Source organism: Lonchura striata, chromosome 5 (genome assembly GCF_050655825.1).
Source record: "Lonchura striata isolate lonStrDom1 chromosome 5, ASM5065582v1, whole genome shotgun sequence".
NCBI classification, from domain to species: Eukaryota; Metazoa; Chordata; class Aves; order Passeriformes; family Estrildidae; genus Lonchura; species Lonchura striata.
The window spans coordinates 38,109,579-38,129,717 of record NC_140707.1 but is presented as its reverse complement, the minus strand read 5'-3'; the positions used below and the strand labels follow the sequence as shown (position 1 = coordinate 38,129,717).

Genomic DNA, 20,139 nt, shown 5'->3' with positions numbered 1-20,139 from the left:
AAAATAGAAGCTCTTAATTTCCCCAGGTGTGCTGCAGTAAAATATGAAAGATGTGATTTTGACATGGTAATGCACAGCAACAAGATAATTTTCATCTACATAATGCTTGGGTCATTTATAAAAATTAAATAAGTAGTTACACCAAAATAGATTTAAGAAACTGTTACTATCCAAATAAAGACAACAGGAAGATCATTCTCTGCAGCAAGCACTTCAGTATTTTGTTTCTTTCATTAAGGATGAAGAAAAGGCACAGACAGATAAGGAACCAAATCATGAATAAAAGTTTATGATGATCAAATAGTAATAATCAGTATCAGATTAAACTGGTAACATATTGTACTCACTTTTTATGGTATAAGAAGGTTTTCTAAAATCCCAAATGGTTAAAGATCAGGCCCAACATTCATGAGAAGTACTTTTGAGCCTGTGTTTTCTTTACAGAAATCACATCTCAAGGTGGGTTATTGTCATATGGTATTTTTCTTTATTTACTAAAGAAGTTTTTTACCTTAAAATGAATGTGATTCTTCAAGATGTGTCCTACAGGTAGTCTTCTGTGTAAACCTATATCAAAATCAGTAGTTTTGACTAGCAAAGTATGTTTATAGAGCAAAACTTCCTCACCATCACAAAAATTGTTAATGACAGAGCAAATCCAAATCCTACCTATGCCCTTTGGCCTGTCAGAACCCAGATGAAGGTTTTGAAATGATGACAAAGAAAGATGGGTTGAGACATTTCCAAGCATGAAACATCAGAAAACCATGTTACTATTAAAAGTAGCAGTGGTTACTTATCTGTATACTTACCTCTACAGATGAAGCCCACTTTGAGATTAGGCAGTAGCACTTCATGCTGTTGGATGACATTGCACTGAGTGAACAGGGGAGTTTTCTCATTGTCTGGTCTCCTGACTCAGCAACAAGAGCAAGAAATTAATTGAAGTCTAGTAAACTAATAATTTAGAAAACCAGAAGCATCAAATCTACCAGAGATTACTTTGCAGTTGTCGGAGCGTTGGTTGGTAGGATGGTTGGGACAGACGGAGATGAGAGATCTCTGAGGTCAGGTCTTGGAACTTGCAATTTATTACAAAGGGCGTGGGTGCAGGGGTCCTGCTTAGGGCTGCTAGCCACAGCTCCGAGTAGGCCCAAAAGAGCAAGAGAGATAGAGGCAAGAGCCAGAGAGGACAAGAGTAAGAGTAAGAGTAAGAGAATGAAGTTCCCATTACAATATGATAAATCTTCTTCTGTGCTGAATATTCTAATTTTCACTAACCAATCTAGTACCAGATAGAAGTCCTATAGCATTTACATACAACCTATAAGAATCATGACATTACCATTCTGTGTTACATTTTAAACCCTAAAAACTACTCTTTGGACCCCTTCTGCCAAGCTAGTAGGGTCTGCTCTGACCCTTGGACCTGTCTGCAAGCTAGAGGGTATTGTTTCATCAAAAGGGGATTACCTTCAGCCAGTCATACCATTGTTTTCCAGTTGTTCAGTAACAACTTGGTGTCTCAAAGCTTGCTTTCATTTCAATCTTGCTTATAGTTTCTATATTCTCAAAATCTTTTGCCAGGCAATCATATTTATAATGCTTTCCTGTTTCATCTTCCCCAACAGCAATAATTTTTCTAATTGTAGTCTGAAATGGTGCTTTAGAATTTGTAGGATAAGAGAACTGGTTTTGTTGCCCAAGAACATAGGGTTCAACCAAGTTCTTCCACAAGGCTTCTTTATCAGTGTAGAAACACACCTTTTCTCAAGATACCTTACTTCTCTGAAGAATAGATTAAAATTTTTTCTCTTTTTGTACCCTTAGAAAAATGATTCCCCACAGCAGAAGATGACATCTTACTTTCCTATAATATAAGAGACATACTACATCAAAAATAAAGATTTAAACTGTGCTGAGCATTTCTATTCACAGATTCCATGAAAGATGTTTCTTGAGAGATTTCATAGACCACTTTTGCTACACACAGAGGCTAAAGAATCTGCTGTCACTCTGAGCTCATGCACACTCCAGGGAATTTTTACAGCCAAAACACAACTGCACTTCAGTTACATAAGCAACATCTGCATTATTCATCTAGAGAGATTTAAAGACTACTTATTATGGTGATGTTAATTAAAAATAATAAAGAAAAGGCACATATCTGCCAAGAATGAGCTACCCATGAACATGACAATGTGTAAAAGGAGAATTATTATGGCATACACTTATAAATATGACCCATAAGCCCAGCAAATCCTGGAATTTAGATTCCTTTGTACTTTAAAAACACCTAAGCCTCACAGTGTAGGCAGTATGTGTAAGTTTTTGCTTCTATATTAAGAGCAGGTAAACATGAACAAACAGGTGGTTTGGAGTCAGTTAGACACAGTCAGTTAATCTTAAAGGAGGGAAAAAGAAGAAAGCCTCCAGACTTTGATTTTTGAGTTCTATTTTAACTATTAGTTTTGACTCCACTTAAATTGATGGCAATATGATTTTAACCACTCTTAACAAGACAGCTGTTTTGCTTTTACACTTTGTCCAAGCTTACACATGATTTTGGTAGCCCCCAATGATTTTCTATCCACAAGCCTCTTTCCCCCCTTCTTTGTTCTAAAATGATCAAATGGGAATCTTTTTATTTCACCATGTGGTTAAGAAATGTTTTTGCTCTCTCAAATTTGCCTGAAGTTGGTCAGAGGATATCTTGAGGACCTGTTCAGTGATGTATGGCCCTGAATGACATTCCCTATTTGGGTAGGCAGCAGTGATTTGTTGTCCATGACCACAACCATCTTCCAGCTCAAACACATCTTCCATTTCATCTCTGCTCCATCTCTGACTGACTTTAAAATTATCATGTCAATGTTCATTTAGACTTGATTATAAGTGGTAGCAGCTGTTAATCTCTCTTCTGTAACAACTATTCCACAATGGTTGGCTTGCATAGATGGTTTTTATTTTACATGTGGGGTGACTTTGTGCAGCTTAGCTGAGTCTGAGGTGAATCAAGCTAAACCACAAAAAAGCATTTTTAGAGTAGAAAAAGTATCTACAAGCCAAGTCAGTGCAGAATAGCTTTTGCATTTTAAATTCACACCTCAGTTTATTTTACAATAGCTTCACTTAACAAGTACTTAACAAAAGAGACAAGGAGGGGTGTGTGTGTATGTGTGACTATAAAGGATAAACAGCAAACTACAGATAATTGCTGCAACCGCCTCCAGGATAACCTTGTTTGCAGAAGAAACACAGCCACCCTGTGCCAGGCAAGAGAAAATGGAGTTGTGCAGAGACTTTGAAATACTATTTTATGTGTTTAGGTTAAGGGTCTTGGGTTTTTTTTTTTTTTTTTTTTTTTTTTTTTTTTTTTTACTTTTATCAAACACCAGAAATTGTATTGCCATTATATTATATAATACAGGTGTAAAAATACATGTGCCGATATACAACATATTTTTGTCTTTCCCCACTTTCAATTATTACTAGTCATTGAGATACACAACTTCTAAATAAACAGGAAGTTCTCCAGTAATACATTTCATAATATTTTCCTATTTGCTTATGTAGTGACCTGTGACATTGTTTTCTAAAGGAATTATTTTTGTAATTGTGCTGCTCTTTTCTTGCATAAGTAGGAGGCAAGTCAGTGCTCATTCTTTTGAACACAGGCCTCCTACTCACAAGATGTATCCATTTGAAACTCTGAAGATGATTTAAACCCTGATGACTTGCTTTCAGTGCATTACACCTGCAATCAGGGCACCTGTAATGAGGTCAGACAATACAAGTTGGGGGAAAAACATATGGAAGTATGAATCCCTTTATTAATATACTTAATTTTTCCCCCTCTAGACTATTCCAGTTCCAATGATGTTATTTAAACTAATGTGAAATGCTAAGTTTTGTATATTATGGTGGATCAAACATAAATCATTCACTTAAACCTGTATTACAGTGCTATGGGTCAAGCTACAACAGAAAGGTTTTGACTGCCTTAATGTGAGAGTCAGAGTACAAAGTCATCAGAATCATCAGACTGGAAGAGTTTTTCCATGCTGAAGTAGTCACTTCAGGCTCCAAAGTAATTCCCACCAGCTCAATGGCCACTTCACAGACCTGTCTGTCCTTGTAGCACAGTGAATCACTACAATATAGGGCAAATACACAGAGTAATCATGTCAGACAGTACCAGGACCTAAGCCTCATTCCAGGAAAGCTCTGGATCTTGCTACAACATTTTTTTTTAAGGAAAAAAAAAATCTTCATCCATATTCAAGCACAGAAATAGCACATATATAATAAATACATTATATTGCACACAACAGCAACTTCAGTGAAATTTTAGGAATAGCTACCAAACAACCTTACCGCAGCAATGAACAAAATGTCATCCACTGGAACATGTGAGGAGCAAACATGTCCCAATATTACACAAAGAAATCGTGCCCTCATAAATTGTAAATGCCTTCTCCCAGTACCTCAGTTTGATAAGGCCAAGTGCCGAATCTTGCACTTGGATTACAGCAACTCCATGCAGCACTACAGGGGAAGAGTGACTGGAGGAAAAGGACCTGGGGAGGCTGGTTGGCAGGGGAAGGAACATCAGCCAAAGTGTGCCCAGGTGGCCAGGGAGGCATCCTGGCCTGTGTCAGCAGCAGTGTGGCCAGCAGGACCAGGGATCCAGAGAAGAGCAATGGAGGTGGAGAAGGGTCTGGAGCAGAGGTGTGACGAGTGGCCGAGGGAGCTGGGGGAGTTTATCCTGAGGAAAAGCAGACTTGGCGGGGGATGTGGTGGGGAGAAGCATGCTGCTCTCTACAATTACCTGGAAGGAGATTGTAGCCATGTGAGAATTGGTCTCTCTTCCCAGGCAGTCAGCAACAGGACAAGAAGAGATGGCCTCAAGCTATGCCAGAAGAGGTTCAGGTTGGACATTATGAAGAATTTTTTTACTAAAGGGTTTATTAAGCATTAACTGGAGTCTGGCTGCCTGGGGAAAGGGTGGACTTGCATTCCCTGGAGGCGTTCAGTGAACTGTATGAACACTTAGTGTCCTGTCTAGTAGACAGTGAAAGGCTGATCTTGATGCTCTGGAGGCCTTTTCCACCTTTAATGTTTCTGTGTGATTATGCGATTCAGGGGACACCCACAGCCCCTCACAGCGCCACGGCCGGGCTCGGGCCATCGCCGCTTTAAGCTTGGGCCGCCTCAGCGTTTCCCTGTTTAAGGTCGGCGCGCGTGCGCGCGGGGCCGGGCCGGGCCGGGCCGGGCCGGGCGGGGCGGTGCGGTGCGCGGGGCGGCTCAAGGTGAGCAGGAGGTGCGGGCGAGCCGTAGCTCGGCCGGGGGGGCGTGTGCTTGGTGTGCTGCTACTCTCCTTCCCAGGAGTCGCGTCCTCGGGGATTAGCACGGCCTCGCTGCAGGGCAGGCGGGGGCACAGGTGCGGAAGAGGTTGGGAGAGGCTGCTGGCGTTGCCCGCTCCCTGCAAGGCGAGCTGGAATCGAGCTTTACTGAGCCCCCGATCAGAGCGCGTCCCGGGGCGGGGAGGCATTCCCGAGGAGAGGAGCGGAGCCTACCGCAGCCCCGGGCCGGCCTGTGGGACTGAGCCCCTGCGCTGCCTCTCTCGGGGTCTCTCTCCTGGGCTGCCCTACCTGCTCTCCCGAATGTGGTAATGGCTCGTCTGCAAGGCTCTCTTCAGGGGCTCTTCCACCTTTGGCAGCACTGCTTCCCAGCTTGGTCTTTGGGCATACCTGGATAGTCACTAGGCTCTCTGGGCCGGCTCTCGCGTGGAAGCCTGCAAATTGCATTACAGGCTTCTCAAAAATCCCATCGGGCGATGCTCCTGCCATTCTGGGAGCAATCTGCATTCCTTATGTGAAATTCTGCCAAGAAGAAATAGGCCAAGTTCAAGATGTGGTACCTAACAGCTTTTTTTTTTTTTTTTTTTACACCTAAATCTGAAAAAGTAAAGTTTATACAGCCCTGTTGTATGTAGATATTAGTGTGTATACTTACTAAAACTTTTGATTTGTAGGTCAGTGAAATCTGATAAAAAGCTGAAAGATATTAGGCTTCTTGGGGATATAAAAAAAGAGATGGCTGGATCAAGATCCTACTACTATTGTCTTTTCTTTTCATCTGCTTATTCCTTGGAGGAAAGATTGGAACCTGCCCTCAACACTTATAGTGTGTCAGAAAATCCACATGAAGAAAACACTATGGGAGAGACTTCTCATCAGAGAACATAGAACATCAGGAAATCTAAATTTATTGGTTCAGTTTGTGAAAGTACTTAGCTTTTTATGGCATGTGTTTTACTCCATTCATGACAGTCAGTATTCATTCTGGCTTGCCATTAACAGTCATGAAATGTAGAGCTCCTTATTGGAGCTGGTGGAAACTTTGGTGCTTAATCCATTATGTTTGCTTTTCTATTTCCATTTATCTCACCTTGCCAGTTACAGTTGTCTCTTCTTGTTTTTTCACCAGTCATTCCCACCTCAGTTTGCTTGGTTGTCTCATTCATTATTCCCAGTTTCTTCAGTTCTCTCTCCCTGTTCTATTTTGCTCTTCTCTCTTTTACTGGCCATTAAATTGCTATTCTTGTCACATTTCTCTGTTCTTTCTGATTCCTAGACCCAATTCTTCCTATCTTTCCTTCCTGCATGTTCCTCATTCACAGTTATTCTTGAAATTTCTTTCCTTGAGTTTCCTTTGAGGATTCTTGCTCCAGCTATTTTGACATCACAGTTTCAGAGAACATCCAAATCTTTTTCTCTGTTTAGATTGCCTGCCTTCTTCCTCCTTGCTGCCTGGGCCTGATACAGGACTACCTGTTCTTCCTTTTGCTTTTTAACTAGATTGCATGTGTCATGGGCTTTAATGACTTGGAAGCAGGTGACTTGTTTTGGCAAGGGTATAGGCAACTGAAAACTGCCTTATGGGCAATCTCAGAAACAAGAAGTTCTGGGAACCAAGCCCAGGGCAAACAAACTGAGTATTTTAGTGCTGAAGAATTTATTTAACTTCTTAAAAGGAGTTGTCACATGTCTCTGAAACAGTGGGGAAGGAAAGACAAGGGGAGACAGAGATGAGTAAAACTGGGCTAAAACATATTTGAAACTCCCCTGAGGATGCTGCTCTTGTGCTGCTTAATGCTCTTGAGGTACTCATAGGGTGGATCAGGTGATTAGCATAGCATGTTGATGTTAAACTTGGGATTTTTACTCTATCTGATTTGAAAAGTAAAATCAAATTAGAGTGGTGTTGTTTGGAAAAGCTAAAAAATTATAATTGTGTTGTCTTTTTAAGAAATAGTCAAAAAGATCCTGCACACTGGCACTATGCATGTATTGAAAAGAATTGTGTATATGATACAATTCCCCTTTATTTCACTTTTTAAAGAAAATCTGTTCTCATTTTCTAAAAGCTTTCCTCACCGTGCTAAAAGATGGTGCCTCTACTTATTTTCTTTAGTCACTTCTGTGTTGTTTGTAATATGAGGAAACATTGATTCTTATTGTGTTACTCTGACCATTTGCTTCTGTATTGGTGTTGCTACTTCCACTGTAGGTGCAGTCCTTGCATTTGGAAGTAAATGTCCATCTGCAGTGTTGTATTTGCTGTGGCAGCTGTCACAGAATTAGTGACAATTCAGTTGCCAGTTTCACTTTTTGTCCACCCACTCACAGTATTTGGAAGATCTTCAAATTGAATCAGTACACAGGCTCCTCAAACAAAAGCTGTGAAAACAAACTGGGAAATAAACTGTGGGTTTGTTTTTTTTTTTCCTTCAGAATGTCAGGAATTCAAAGAAGTAGTCTAAACTTACATTGGATAATTTTTCTACTTACATCTTTCTATGCTGCTCTGTATTGCTTTGTCTTTCTTTTAGTATGTTATCTTGATTTTTTTTTTAATATAACTGGTTTTTTTTTCCTCTGTATAATCACAGAAAGTAGATGTTTCAGGAGTATGTTAGTCACAATAAAAGGTATCTTCATCCTCTCTTGTTCAGATTGGGATTTTGTGTTTGCATAATACACATATTTCGTTTCAGGCTAACAAAAATGGAGTCAGCAGTTTTGACAGTGGACTGCTCTGTAAGACATGAGCTGTACAGCAATTCTGCCTGCTCTGTGTGGTTTATAAACAGAGGCTCAAACCTCAGCCATGGGTATGGATAGTAAATATTGAGGAGTGATGTGGTCAGATTTTATGTTAGATGCTGTTGGTTTATATTCACTGCATTCTTAATTCATTGTTTCTGCACAGTGCAGTTTGATTAGTGGTTATAAACTTCAGCTTAGTTGCAAATGTGTGCAAGTCATTTACTAGAGTAGGCTTGTCCTTTTAAACTGCACTGGGCACATCTGACAGTTTATAACATGCTCATTGTATTAGCAGAAATTCTCAGGGGCTGAATCAATTCCTCTGAGGATAACAATTGTACTACTTGAATGTAATTTTGTTGGGCAGGTGTTATCAGGAAGAATTTTGAGTTTTATTCTGAAAAATATTCTGTAAAACAAATCCAGAGTGATGTGCCTGTGATCACACAGGAAGTCCATAGCTGAGTACAGTGCTGAACCTAACATCTGCCAAAGTTTCTCTTAGGCCATCCTTCCTGTTAGGGTTTTACATTATTTATGTTCTAGAGATTGTATCAGCTGTGTGGGTATAAAGATGGATTTTTATTTCACTTTTTAATTGTTAAGTCCTTAATTTTCAGTGCTTATTTTTGTTTATAAATATTAAGTAGTAATTTCATGAAAGTGTGTGGTTTTTTCCTTTTGCTGTAGACTGTTGTTCTACACCATATTGTCCAAAGAACTCTGCAAGTCACTTGTTTTTTCAGCATTATGTGTAAAGACACATTTGAGATTCATTCCTTGTAGCATCCTTAGGTATTGAAATACTGGAAAGAAATTGACTGTTTTTTGACTTTTCCCAAATAAGTAGCTTTTCAAGTGCAAACACAATAAAATGTTAAAGCTTGATTTGTTTCTTTAACAAGATACTTGTGTTTCGAGTCAGCTGTGTGTTTTAGAGCAGAGGGATGGCCAGGGTTCTGCACATTTTCTCCTAATAACTTTTTAATTGTTTTTCAGCATTCCAGACTATAGTTCTTGATGGTTTGTGAGTGCTGTTATGTGAGCACTGTAGCAGTACAGCAGAAGGTTCTGTATTTTGCAGTGTTCAAAGAATAAATGTGTTGGATAAGTGGTGATGATGTACTCTTACTAGGCTCATCTTTTAGATTTGCTCCAATTTGCTGTTCATCAGCAAAATAATCATTATGACAATGATGTCAGCTATCATGTTTCATTCCTTAATGCCCTTTGTTCATATGGAGGTAGTTCATTTATGGCTCTTGGCTTAAAATAGCAATCACATTTTTATTTTGTATTAGATATGAAAGCATGTGGGATTTTTCCCTGTTAAATTAGGGTAATTTCCTCTTAATAACTTCGGGTCTCACAAGTGCAAAATCACAGATTTGCAATCCTCTTTTAAACTGTTGAAATTCAGGGGGAAATTTTTCTGTAGAAGAAATGGAATGATCTCATTCTTTCTCATCTCTGGGCACTGCTAATAGAAAGTTGCTTTTTCTTACAAAACATCTTACACAACAATATCTTTTTATCAGGTACCTGCAGACTGCTATTCTGGTGTGCCTGCCCACCTTTTATTCAAGTGGTGCCTGACTTTGTGTGCAAAGCTGCCTCTGTATCTGTTAGGTGGGACCGGGGTGTTCTCAATCAGCACAGGAAAGCTAATCAGACACCTCTCCCTCTGCTTGGTGGGGTCTGGTGATGGTCCTACAAAGAGCATGGTGCATTACAGTTTTCCTTCTTTCTAGTAGGTGCTACTGGGACACTGTATAAATCAGGACTTTAATAAGATAAACAGGGAAACTCCTTATTCACATGTTGTTTAGTTGGTTTATATGATTCTTTATATCTTCCTTGGGCATGGGTGCTGAAGTTGGGGAGGTCTGTATTTCATCTCCAGTTTCCAAATTGCTGAGTACTTTGCCTCATATTATTTTTTCAAAAAAAATTGTTTCAGGCCTTCAAGCAACACTTTCTTTTGTAGAAATCCAGTGTGAAATTACTGAAAAAGCAGAGATGATTATACAAAGAGTAGTGCTGAATTCACGGCCTGGTATGTATTTCTCTCCACTAAAAAAAGCAATTGTTTGTTCTAATTGTCAGTGCTCAAAAATGATGAGAGTAGAAACAGACACTGATTTGAGATATTGATGTTTATATATCTTAATATTGTATGCAGCTAATTAAAGTCCATTTATTTATATATAAAGTTATCAATTTCCATTAATATAAATAAATATATTTGTAATAAATTTTCTGTTTATTAATAAATATAAATTGTATTAATATAGATACATTTCTATTAAATATATAACATATTTGAACTTCATTTGTTTAATCTGTATATGCACATTTCTAAAATGGGTGAGAAAAAAGGGTTAACATGTAATACATGAGAAAACTAAGTGTAGGGGCTGAAAGTGAAGAAAGATTAGGGCATGTGACATTTTAGTTCTCACATTCTTTTTGCATTGTAAGAGATGTCTAAAATACTTTGTTACTATTAATTTTAGTTTCTGTGTAGTAAATAATGAATCTTTTGTTTCTCTCATGTTTCAAAGGGTTTGTTTTTTAAGTTTACACTGTTGAGGTTTTGTTTACACAAAATACTTATGCATTTGCCTTGTTATGGAGTAGCACAGTATTCTGAGGAGTGAGTTCATAAATTTGGTGTAGAAGACATTAAGTTTTGGAGGGAGTATTGTGTGCTGCTTAATGCTAAAATAGTTTTAAGCATGAAAAACTATTGTGTGACCTGCAATTAAGTCTTTCAAATGGTGCATCAGGAGCCTGCTCTAGCTGTGCAGTCTTTCTGATGTAAAATAGGCAAGGCTGTCTGGCTGTCTCAACACTGCCTCAGAACTGGTGGTTCCAGTTGTCTGGTTGATATGCTGTGTGTGGTACCAACCTGAGGATGAAGCCTCCAGTTCTGGGGTTCTTGCCACAGTTTTATGGGTATTTCTGGGAAGCTTTTAATGTAAGGAAGTCTCTGTGAACGGATGCCCTTGCAGAATGTGCATGTGCAGTGGCTGCAATCTGTATTCCCTCAGTCTCACTTGAGTCAGAAGAGGCAGAAAGGCGAGAGTAGTTGGTTGTAATTTTACACCTGAGTAAATATATAACCTAATTTATTTTAAAAAAGGACTGCCTTAAAAAAAGGCCTTCCCCTGTTGATTAAGGGAAGTTCTGTGTTGATTAATTTATTTGTTTAATTCTAATATAACTCTAGGTAAGAATGGAGTGCCAGTGGCTGAAAACTTCCTACTGGAGCAAAGTACAATAGCAGATACAGTTCCAGCGGGACATGTGCTTGTTAAAACTCTCTATCTCTCAGTGGACCCCTACATGGTAGGTGATGGACTTAGAGCTAAGCCAGATTTAGATTTTTTAAGTATCTTCAACTCTTTAAGTACCTGTCATGATGTTTAACACCAAAATTACCAATTACAGAACAAATATATATGTAGTGTAACATAGTAATTGTATTAATTCTGATGGAGTTACCTTGGAAAGGAATTTGGCATTAATATGCTTGGGATATATACAGGAATTTTTATTGGACCAGGAATAGACTGTAAGCCTTAGTATGCCATTACAGATTTGTTTGTGTCAGCTTTTTCTGAACTTGGCCTTTTTTATATTTTTTTTTCCATTCATGCAAAATTACAGTAATCATGTGGCATAGAGAATTGTGGGTTGAGATGGAAGTGAAGGTAGAAGAAGAACCACACAGATACAGTCTGTAAAAGTATGTTATAAAGAGAATTCTGATAATTTATTCCCTCCATAGATGGTGATAGTAGAAAAAAAAACCAGTCTAGATTTCAAGAAAGTACATTTAGCATGAGAATTAAGGAAAAGTTTAAGAATCTTGAAATACTGACTACGTGGGAAACTGCAAAGAAAATATGTCCTATTTCATTAAACAGATCTCTGTCAGGGATGGTCTATGCATATTTGACTGCCCTTCAGTGCAGAGGCATAGACTAAATGACTCATGGGCATTCTTTTTCAGTCTTGCATTTCTAGGATTCCTTCAGTTGAGGAATGGAATTTGTAGGGTTCTCATCAGACCCAAGCCAGTCCTTGTCAGTTTTGCTGGTGCCTTTGAGCCAACTTTTCTACAACTTTGAGTCTGTAGAATCTGTTGGCTTTGGTAACGCTGCTGTCGGAGATCAGGATGGTCCATCCTCTGTGTGTACTAAACAAACAAAGGGAAATAGTGATCTAAGAAAAGATTATGAATACTTAGGGTTTATTGAGACATTTTTGAGTAGCCCTTTGTGTTTGAAATTTGGAACCCATCTTCATCCCCCACCCAACTTGAAGTGATAAACAAGTTGTGTTCCATCAGAGCCTTTTATTAAAGCCTTGTCTTTCAGCGCTGCCGAATGAATGAGGACACAGGCTCGGATTACTTGCAGCCCTGGCAGCTGTCTGAAGTTGCTGACGGTGGGGGCATCGGGGTAGTGGAGGAGAGCAAGCACCATAACCTTGCTAAAGGAGACTTTGTAACTTCCTTCACTTGGCCCTGGCAGACAGCAGCAATTCTTCATGGAGACTCGCTACAAAAGGTCATGTCAATGCAAAGCCCAGATCGTGACTGTTTTTTCCCTAAGTCCTTTTCCCCCCAACCCCAACCTCTTTTTTCCCTAAATAGCTGCTAGTGACACTATTTTTTAATGCAAGAGAAGCATACTTATTGAAGCAACCAGTTCTCAAAATGCAGATCAACTCATAGATCACAAGATTTATATAAATTTCTTTTTTTTTCATAACAATTTTGCTGGTTAATAGACAGGCCAGTATTATTTTAATTGTTGTTTTAATAAAAAAATTCCCTGAAGCTGCTTCAGTTAAATAATTCTCTTAACTATTTTAATTCTAATAGAACTTGTTCATGAGAGTGTAACTGTAAGACATGAAAGGCTTTAGGTATATTTATTTTTCTGACTTATGTTAGTAAAAGCTTTTACCTGAGTTTTTACATTCACATAAGGAAGGGTATTCAATGTTAAGTTGAAAGTGGAAAGGTTTCACTGTGTAATGGAAATTGTGTTGACTGTTCTCTTGCAACAGAGGTTTGAGAATTTATACTTTCCAATAAACTCCTTCCTTTAGGACTCTTTGTCAATGATCTACAAACACCACATTTGATAAAATGGTGCATTTTTATCCTTTTATGCTAGCATAGGGATAGTTTACCATTGTTGGAAACTTCTTATCTCCCAACTGTTTTTTAACTCTTCCATAATTTAAATTTTTGTGAGTTACTTTGTCTAAAATCTTTTTCTAAAACCACAGAGACATTTTTGTACAGACTTTTTAGAATAGAGCTAGAGATAGTTCATCCCTACCAGTTTTACCTTGTCTGGTAAATATCCTGAATTAGTTTTCTACCCTCAGGCAGTCAAAAAGCAAAACCTCACCTTAGAAACAAATGACCTCCTACCTGCTTTCTGTTCTGCAGCTGGTACCACAGCTTGTAAATGGACGCCTTTCCTACTTTCTGGGTGCAGCTGGCATCACGGGGCTGACGGCCCTGTTGGGAATCAGGGAGAAGGGACACGTGGCCGCAGGTGCAAATCAGACCATGGTGGTGAGCGGAGCCGCCGGTGCCTGCGGCTCTTTGGCTGGCCAGGTAGGTTTAGGGCATACAAACTTACTCTGTTAGCAAGTTTTGTCTTCTGAAACATTCTGGTTATTAAATATGCAGATAAAATCTTTGTAAACATGAGCAGGTATAACCCTGTGGGAATGGCCAGTTTCACAGATTTGGCACACACTCTTACTGTGAAAGACTTGACATATGAAACTCAAGTTTCATTAAATAGGAAGAGAACACAGATGGTGGTGATTACTTGTTGCTAGTACAAGTAAAATAGATGGTGTATATATACATGTATTTATTATACATTTATATGGTAGCCTGCCATCCAACACTGGATTGACTGGAGACTTTAATTTTTTTTTTTGCTGTTGGAAATAGTAATGTGATAAACTCTTTGTGCTGTGTTCCATGACATCCTTTGTGTTTGGAGATTTACAGTCCTTTTATCCTCCTCTGCTTTGCAGAACCTGTTTGGAAAGTGTATGTGCATATCTACAAATATCTCTCTAGATACATATATATACACACAAACAAAATTGTTATTAAGCAAACTTTAGACCTACTAATAAAGAGAAGCTATGAAAAAAGAATGCATGAGCAAGTCTATGAAGATTGTATTTAAATAAATTATTGTCTATTATTTTTTTCCTTTTATTAGTTATGGTACTTGGCAGATTATAGTTTTCTACCATATTTGGTTCTCTAGTACTGGCAGTCATTGGTGATTACACAAACACAGTCTTCTGCAGTCAGTGGGTTTGAAAATATGGCAAATTTTGATAGTACCTGCCCCATGTGTAGTTGAGAGGAGGGAATGACGAGGCAATTGTGTCAGGTGAGATGGGAGCATTTGCTGCCTGGGGTTTAGTGGGATGGCAATAACTGCAACACCCCTTAGGACCCCCTTTTTTCCACTGGTACTTTTATGCAGCTTAATGATCTAATTTGTCTTTATTGTTTGAGGTTTTTGGTTGGTTTGTTTATTTGTTTTTTAACTGTGTGCCTGCAGATTGGCCGTCTGGAGGGCTGCTCTAGAGTGGTGGGGATTGCTGGCACAGATGAAAAGTGCTCCATTTTGGTCCAAGAAATGGGGTTTGATGCTGCTATCAATTACAAGAAGGGGGATGTGGCAAAACAGCTACGTGAACTCTGCCCGGGTGGTGTGGATGTTTACTTTGACAATGTTGGTGGAGACATCAGTGATACAGTTATAAGTCAGGTGATTATTCCAGCTGTCAGGTTTATTCTAGTCATTTTCCAATGTCTGCATGCCCAGCTTTCAATTAATTTATACTGGGGCCCAGCCTGTAATTTAACTAATAATAACAGCAGGCTTCCACTTCAGTGATCAATTTCAGGTGCTGATTCTGGGGGCCCACATGAAGATAACAATTTCCTATATTCCTTCTATTTAGTGCCTTTTAAAATTACACTAGGCTGTTTAGCAGTTGTTTTCTCACTATTGCCTTGCATTTTTGCCTGTTTTAATGTTGTCATAGATTGAATGGGACTGCATGCAATTCTTCCATTCTTTAATAGGAAATATAGCTAGTGAAAATTTTGCAATAATAAGATCTATTGCATCTGAAAAATTTAGTTACTGAGACTGAGGAATGCCATTTTTCTCACTTTATGCTGTCCCAAACAGATGAATCAGAACAGCCATATCATCCTGTGTGGACAGATTTCTCAGTATAACAAAGATGTGCCTTATCCCCCTCCACTGCCTCCTGACATAGAAAAAATACAGCAAGAAAGGAACATCACAAGGTACATTTTTCCTCCAGAACTTGTGACCAGGTTCCAGGTAGATTGTTCATATGGTGTTTGGAAGGTAGTCTGTAATCTGCAGTAGCCACTTGTAATTGGAACAGAATGTTGCCATGCCTAAAAAGGAAAATACAATAATGATATCAGTAGATCCTTTCCCTTACATTTGTCTTTTTCAGCATAAAAATGGGAAAGGATGTTTTTATATAAAATCATAGATGTCAGTTGTTACATTTTGTTTGAGGTTGCTTGATTTAGTCCTTTAATCCCTGACAATTCTTTAGTACAAGGGAAGGTGTTGCCATAGTTCTGTTCTCAGATGTGCAAAGTACCTTCTTTCAAAATGTCGTTGTTCAGACATAAGGCTGCAGCTGATGCAGTGATTTTATTGAAACTGCATTTTTAGTATTTGGGAGGTTATTAGATAATGGAACTAGGTGTGACAGATATATATAGGTAAAACATTTTCATTATGTTCTGACTCTGAATTGCTGAATTTCCTCTTAGGATTCCGATGGAACTAAGGCAGAAATTAAGAGGAGAATCTTAGACTTTTCAGTCTTTGCATTGTGGGACATTTGGGAGATTTTATTCCTGCGCAAATCAATTTATCTCTTCTAATTAAAATCTTTCCTTGTACTGCTGTCTGCCCTTTTAAAAAATGAATAAAATTAGTAAAACATGCATAGTAGAATGCAGTGGAGAATTTAGTCAGTATGTCCCTACAAGTAATTATAACTTTTGATGATAATTTCCATTTCTCAATTGCTATAGAAAACTGTGACAGCAGGATATGCAGAATTCTGGGGAACCTGAAAATTAAGTTATTCTCACCATCTGGCTGTAGGTTCACTAATTATTCTCCCTACCACTTTAAAAAAGAAAAAAAAAGGTAAAAAAATAATAAGAATTTGCTCACATTTTTTTAGATGTTTACTTATTTTGGTGATACTACTTTACTCCTCGATTTTTATTACTCTTCTCTCTGATACGTGAAGAGAATTTACTGTCAAGCTCCCACTGCAGGAAGTTGTCCCAACAAACTGGCAGGGCCCTGAGTTACTTCTTTATAATTCGTGCTCATAACCCTTCAGTTTCAACAAGGCTGTTTTCTGAAAAGATTTTTAAAGATTTTCGAGTACATTGACCTAAGTTTCTTAAACCAAAGCTCATCCTTTTCTTTCACAGGGAAAGATTCTTGGTGTTGAATTACATGGACAAACAAGAAGCTAGTGTATTACAACTCTGCCAGTGGATCCAAGAAGGTAAACTGAAGGTGAGAACTTCTAGGTTTAATCTATGGCCTTTGATACTCTCTCCTACTACAAGAGGACTAATATCTTTTTCTCTGGCTCTCTTACTGTGCCTCAGGATTGAACAGACCTTTTAAAACATGTGTAAGTATAATTGAAAGCTTATTAGGTAGCGCCGTTTTCAAAGGTACTTGCTGAGAATGGTCTGACCATAGTATGACTGACATCTGATTACATGCTGCTCGTGTCTGTATTCTTTATTTCAGCATAGGGTGCAAGTGCTTTTTTACTTAAAGATTCAGACTTTCAACAATATCTACTTTCAAATATCCAATGAGTTAAGTGTCCTGAATGCTTTTGAGGATCTTGTGGAAATTTTACTTTAAGTAAGCTTTATAATCACTCTTTATTACTTTGTAATTGGTACAGGCTTAACTGTGCCTTCCCTGTGAAGTCTGTCTGAATTAGTTTTGTTTCTTCAAGTAATCAGTAATCTTCCTGGGAAAATAGCAAGACATTAAATTTTGGTAGGGGCAGGTATCTCATTGAAGAATTAACCCACTTGCAAATTTATCAGAAAATATTCATGCCTCTCTTGATGAAAGAATCTGGTCCAAACAGAGCCCTGTCTATTGTAGTGAGGAAAGTCTAGATTTTGGTGGTTTCTGTGACAGTTCCTTGGCATGTTTCTAAGAAATGTGAAATGCTCTCTTGTTTGAGGAAAACTGAAAGGACTTGTTTGCATTGACAGGTCAGAGAGACTGTGGTAGAAGGCTTAGCAAACATCGGTGGTAAGATATTTACATCATTTTTTATTATATACGATGACGTTAGACGTTAACTAACTCCTTTGTTTCATTTACCAATTTATATTTTTGTATTTTATCAAAAACATTTTTATGTTATAATAACTTTTTTCACTAATTATTAAAATGTTCTGTAAGAGAATTATTGTATATTTAAAATATCATTGCATATAAATTTAGATTTTGTTGTTGTTGTTGTTTAAGTACAGAGAGGAATTTATTCTTAGCCTGCTACCGTAGCAGCTGGTGATAGTCATCCTGATCTTAGAGGTTTAAAGTGCTGCCCCTTTCTTTGAACTTGTGTGTAAGGAAATGCTTTTTTAAATTCTTGAACTTATACTTTAAAAACACAATATCTAACATGTTGTAAAAATGCTTCCCTTTCAAGGAAGAGGCGAGAATATGATTTAGTCCATTTAGGCATTAATCCCACAAGATTGAAATATAGTAGAATTAAGTGATAACTAAATCTCATATATTTCCATTTATTCTAGTAATTGCTAATTCCTGCTTACTGGTATACATATGTATTTTAAAGTAACTTGGTCAAATATATCAGTCATATATCATACTTTCATACTTTGTTCACTCAAAGATATATTCTTTTGTACCAGCTTCTCCCACTATTTTACAATATTTATAAACCTTTTCTTTCACAAATGTTTGTGTGACCCACAGCATTTGTGGGGTGTCCAGTCATGCCCTGTCTCTTTCCTGTTTGTGTGATATATCACAAAGCAGTAAATGTAGTTTTTAATTTGTACAGGATGAAACAGTTGCTTACAGATAATTTTTTTAAATTATTACACAAAGCTGCCCTTAGCAGTTTATTATAGGCTAATAGTTGTTTTTTTTAATCCTCTCCTTAATTTATAACATGATTAAGGATAAATATTGATTAGGTCCAAAGTGCTATCTCTCCCTTTTAGGGAGCTGCTTAATACATTTGCTTCTACAATTTTTGGTTTCTTTTTTAGAAGCTACTTGGCTTGTTTTGCTTGGCATTAACGTATTTCATTATTTCTCTTGAAGCTGCTTTCCAGTCCATGATGAATGGAGGCAATATTGGAAAACAGATCGTCTCAGTTTCAAAGTAAAAGTCATTGGTTCAAGAAAAATAATAGCATTCTGTCTCTAACAGTGAGCAAGCTTATACTAATTGCCATTTCTTAAATAAACCATTAAGTTGCTCTGTATGTACTGAAAGCAGAGATTTTGGGATGCTAATAAATTAAATTGAACTGGACACAGCAATGCAATCATATATACTCAAAATGAGTAATGTGTTCTTGACATGATTTTGACAGTTGCCACCTACACTTGTAAATATTTAATGGGTGTGGTTTAAAAGAACATCCTGTGTTGTCCCAAGCACAGGCTTATCACCTGGTTGGTGTGTGACACCACTTCACGCACCAAGGTGAGGAATTCCTATTTCTTTATTGTATTCTGTGGAAACTAGGAAATTAGGGGGCAACCTACAAAAGTCTGGCTCATCACCATCAAAATTTTACACTATTTGCACATTTTAGCAAACAGAGCCATCAGTTTTCATTGGTTACAATTGATATAGCTTTCTCATTAATTACTACTCAGATCTTTATATGCCAGTTATATCTCTTTCTTTTCATGCTAATTATTGCACATGTACACTTCTTCCCCCCATTCCATGTGGGGATCTGTTTTAACTTGGTGGTCAGGGGGTCAGTGGTTTTGATCTCCCCTGCCAGGATTACCTTTCCCCAGTTACTGCTCAGTCCTGCTGACTTCACCGCAAGGGCTCTCATCCAGACAGCCCATTTATTTTGGGATTGTGTTCCCTTTTCCTTAATTCAAAGGATTAGCCATGCATACATGTTTCACTGTGCAATTGCTTAATTATAACTGCCTAGCTATAGGTACTGATAAACAGCAAAAAAACTGCAGTTTGATTCAAATCTCGAGGAAGTAAATATCACAATATTTGCTGAAGAGCTACTCCAGAGTGAGCTCATCTCTGGCACCATGAGTTGACACACTTTCCATAAGTAATTGTCCTCTAGACAGTTATTTTTCACAACTGGAACAAAATATGATAGAATTATAATATTCCCAGCACTATTATTTTTATAGGAATTGCTTAGTAATCCACACAAGTCAGCAGTCTATTAAGAGCTGTGATGTGAGGGGTGATTCAGAGTGAGGTCATGCTGAGATACTGAGTCCTTACCATAATAAAGGCAGCTTGATTGCAGTAGCATTCCAGTAGTTAGGTAAGCTGTGGAGGCCAATACAGGCTCTAGCAGCATTAGTTAAAATGGCTTTAGGACAAAAAGATAGGGACAGTCCAAGTAAACCCTGATAACACCAGTGTTTACTATTCTCACAGAAGTATTCCTTTACTTGTGAATCCTGGTTCATGTCACCTCTTAAGAATAAAAAGCCAAAATGAGAAGATTCTTTAAATTAAGTGCCATCAGTTAAAAAAACTACTATTTTTTTTCATCTTGTCCTCCTAATTTCTTAATATTTGCAATAGTGTGGCTCTTCATCTATTATGTATTTTGTACTGTAAGAGGTGTCATTTAACAAAGGGTGATAAA

General features: G+C 38.0%; 1 protein-coding gene across 15 annotated transcripts; it reads left to right on the top strand.

Annotated features, from left to right (window-relative positions):
* Positions 1-5,258: 5,258 nt before the first annotated feature.
* PTGR2 (prostaglandin reductase 2) lies at positions 5,259-18,803 on the top strand. 15 transcript variants are annotated; one of them, XR_014956018.1, is made up of 11 exons: positions 5,259-5,312; positions 10,102-10,170; positions 11,347-11,465; positions 12,500-12,691; positions 13,588-13,758; positions 14,738-14,947; positions 15,377-15,498; positions 16,687-16,774; positions 16,870-16,895; positions 17,503-17,542; positions 18,590-18,803. XR_014956018.1 is itself a non-coding variant. In XM_085581992.1 (11 exons), exons 3-11 carry the CDS (start codon positions 10,134-10,136, stop codon positions 18,652-18,654), a joined length of 1,044 nt encoding a protein of 347 aa, XP_085438118.1. In that variant the 5' UTR covers positions 5,259-5,443; positions 9,653-9,743; positions 10,102-10,133; the 3' UTR covers positions 18,655-18,803. The 15 variants fall into 15 exon arrangements, 14 of the variants coding, with proteins under 14 accessions (XP_085438118.1, XP_085438115.1, XP_021389211.1 ...); XM_085581992.1 differs by lacking the exon at positions 16,870-16,895 and adding an exon at positions 9,653-9,743 and having other exon boundaries at positions 5,259-5,443; XM_085581989.1 differs by lacking the exon at positions 16,870-16,895 and adding an exon at positions 9,653-9,743 and having other exon boundaries at positions 5,259-5,443; positions 10,075-10,170.
* The last annotated feature ends 1,336 nt before the right edge of the window (positions 18,804-20,139 follow it).

What these genes read in the sequence shown, in the direction of transcription:
- PTGR2 (XM_021533536.3), top strand. Translation starts at nt 10,134, where the DNA reads ATGATTATACAAAGAGTAGTGCTGAATTCACGGCCTG. An exon ending in GTGATACAGTTATAAGTCAG is followed by an intron (nt 14,948 to 15,376) that starts GTGATTATTCCA and finishes TGTCCCAAACAG; the next exon opens with ATGAATCAGAACAGCCATAT. An exon ending in AGGCTTAGCAAACATCGGTG is followed by an intron (nt 17,543 to 18,589) that starts GTAAGATATTTA and finishes TTTCTCTTGAAG; the next exon opens with CTGCTTTCCAGTCCATGATG.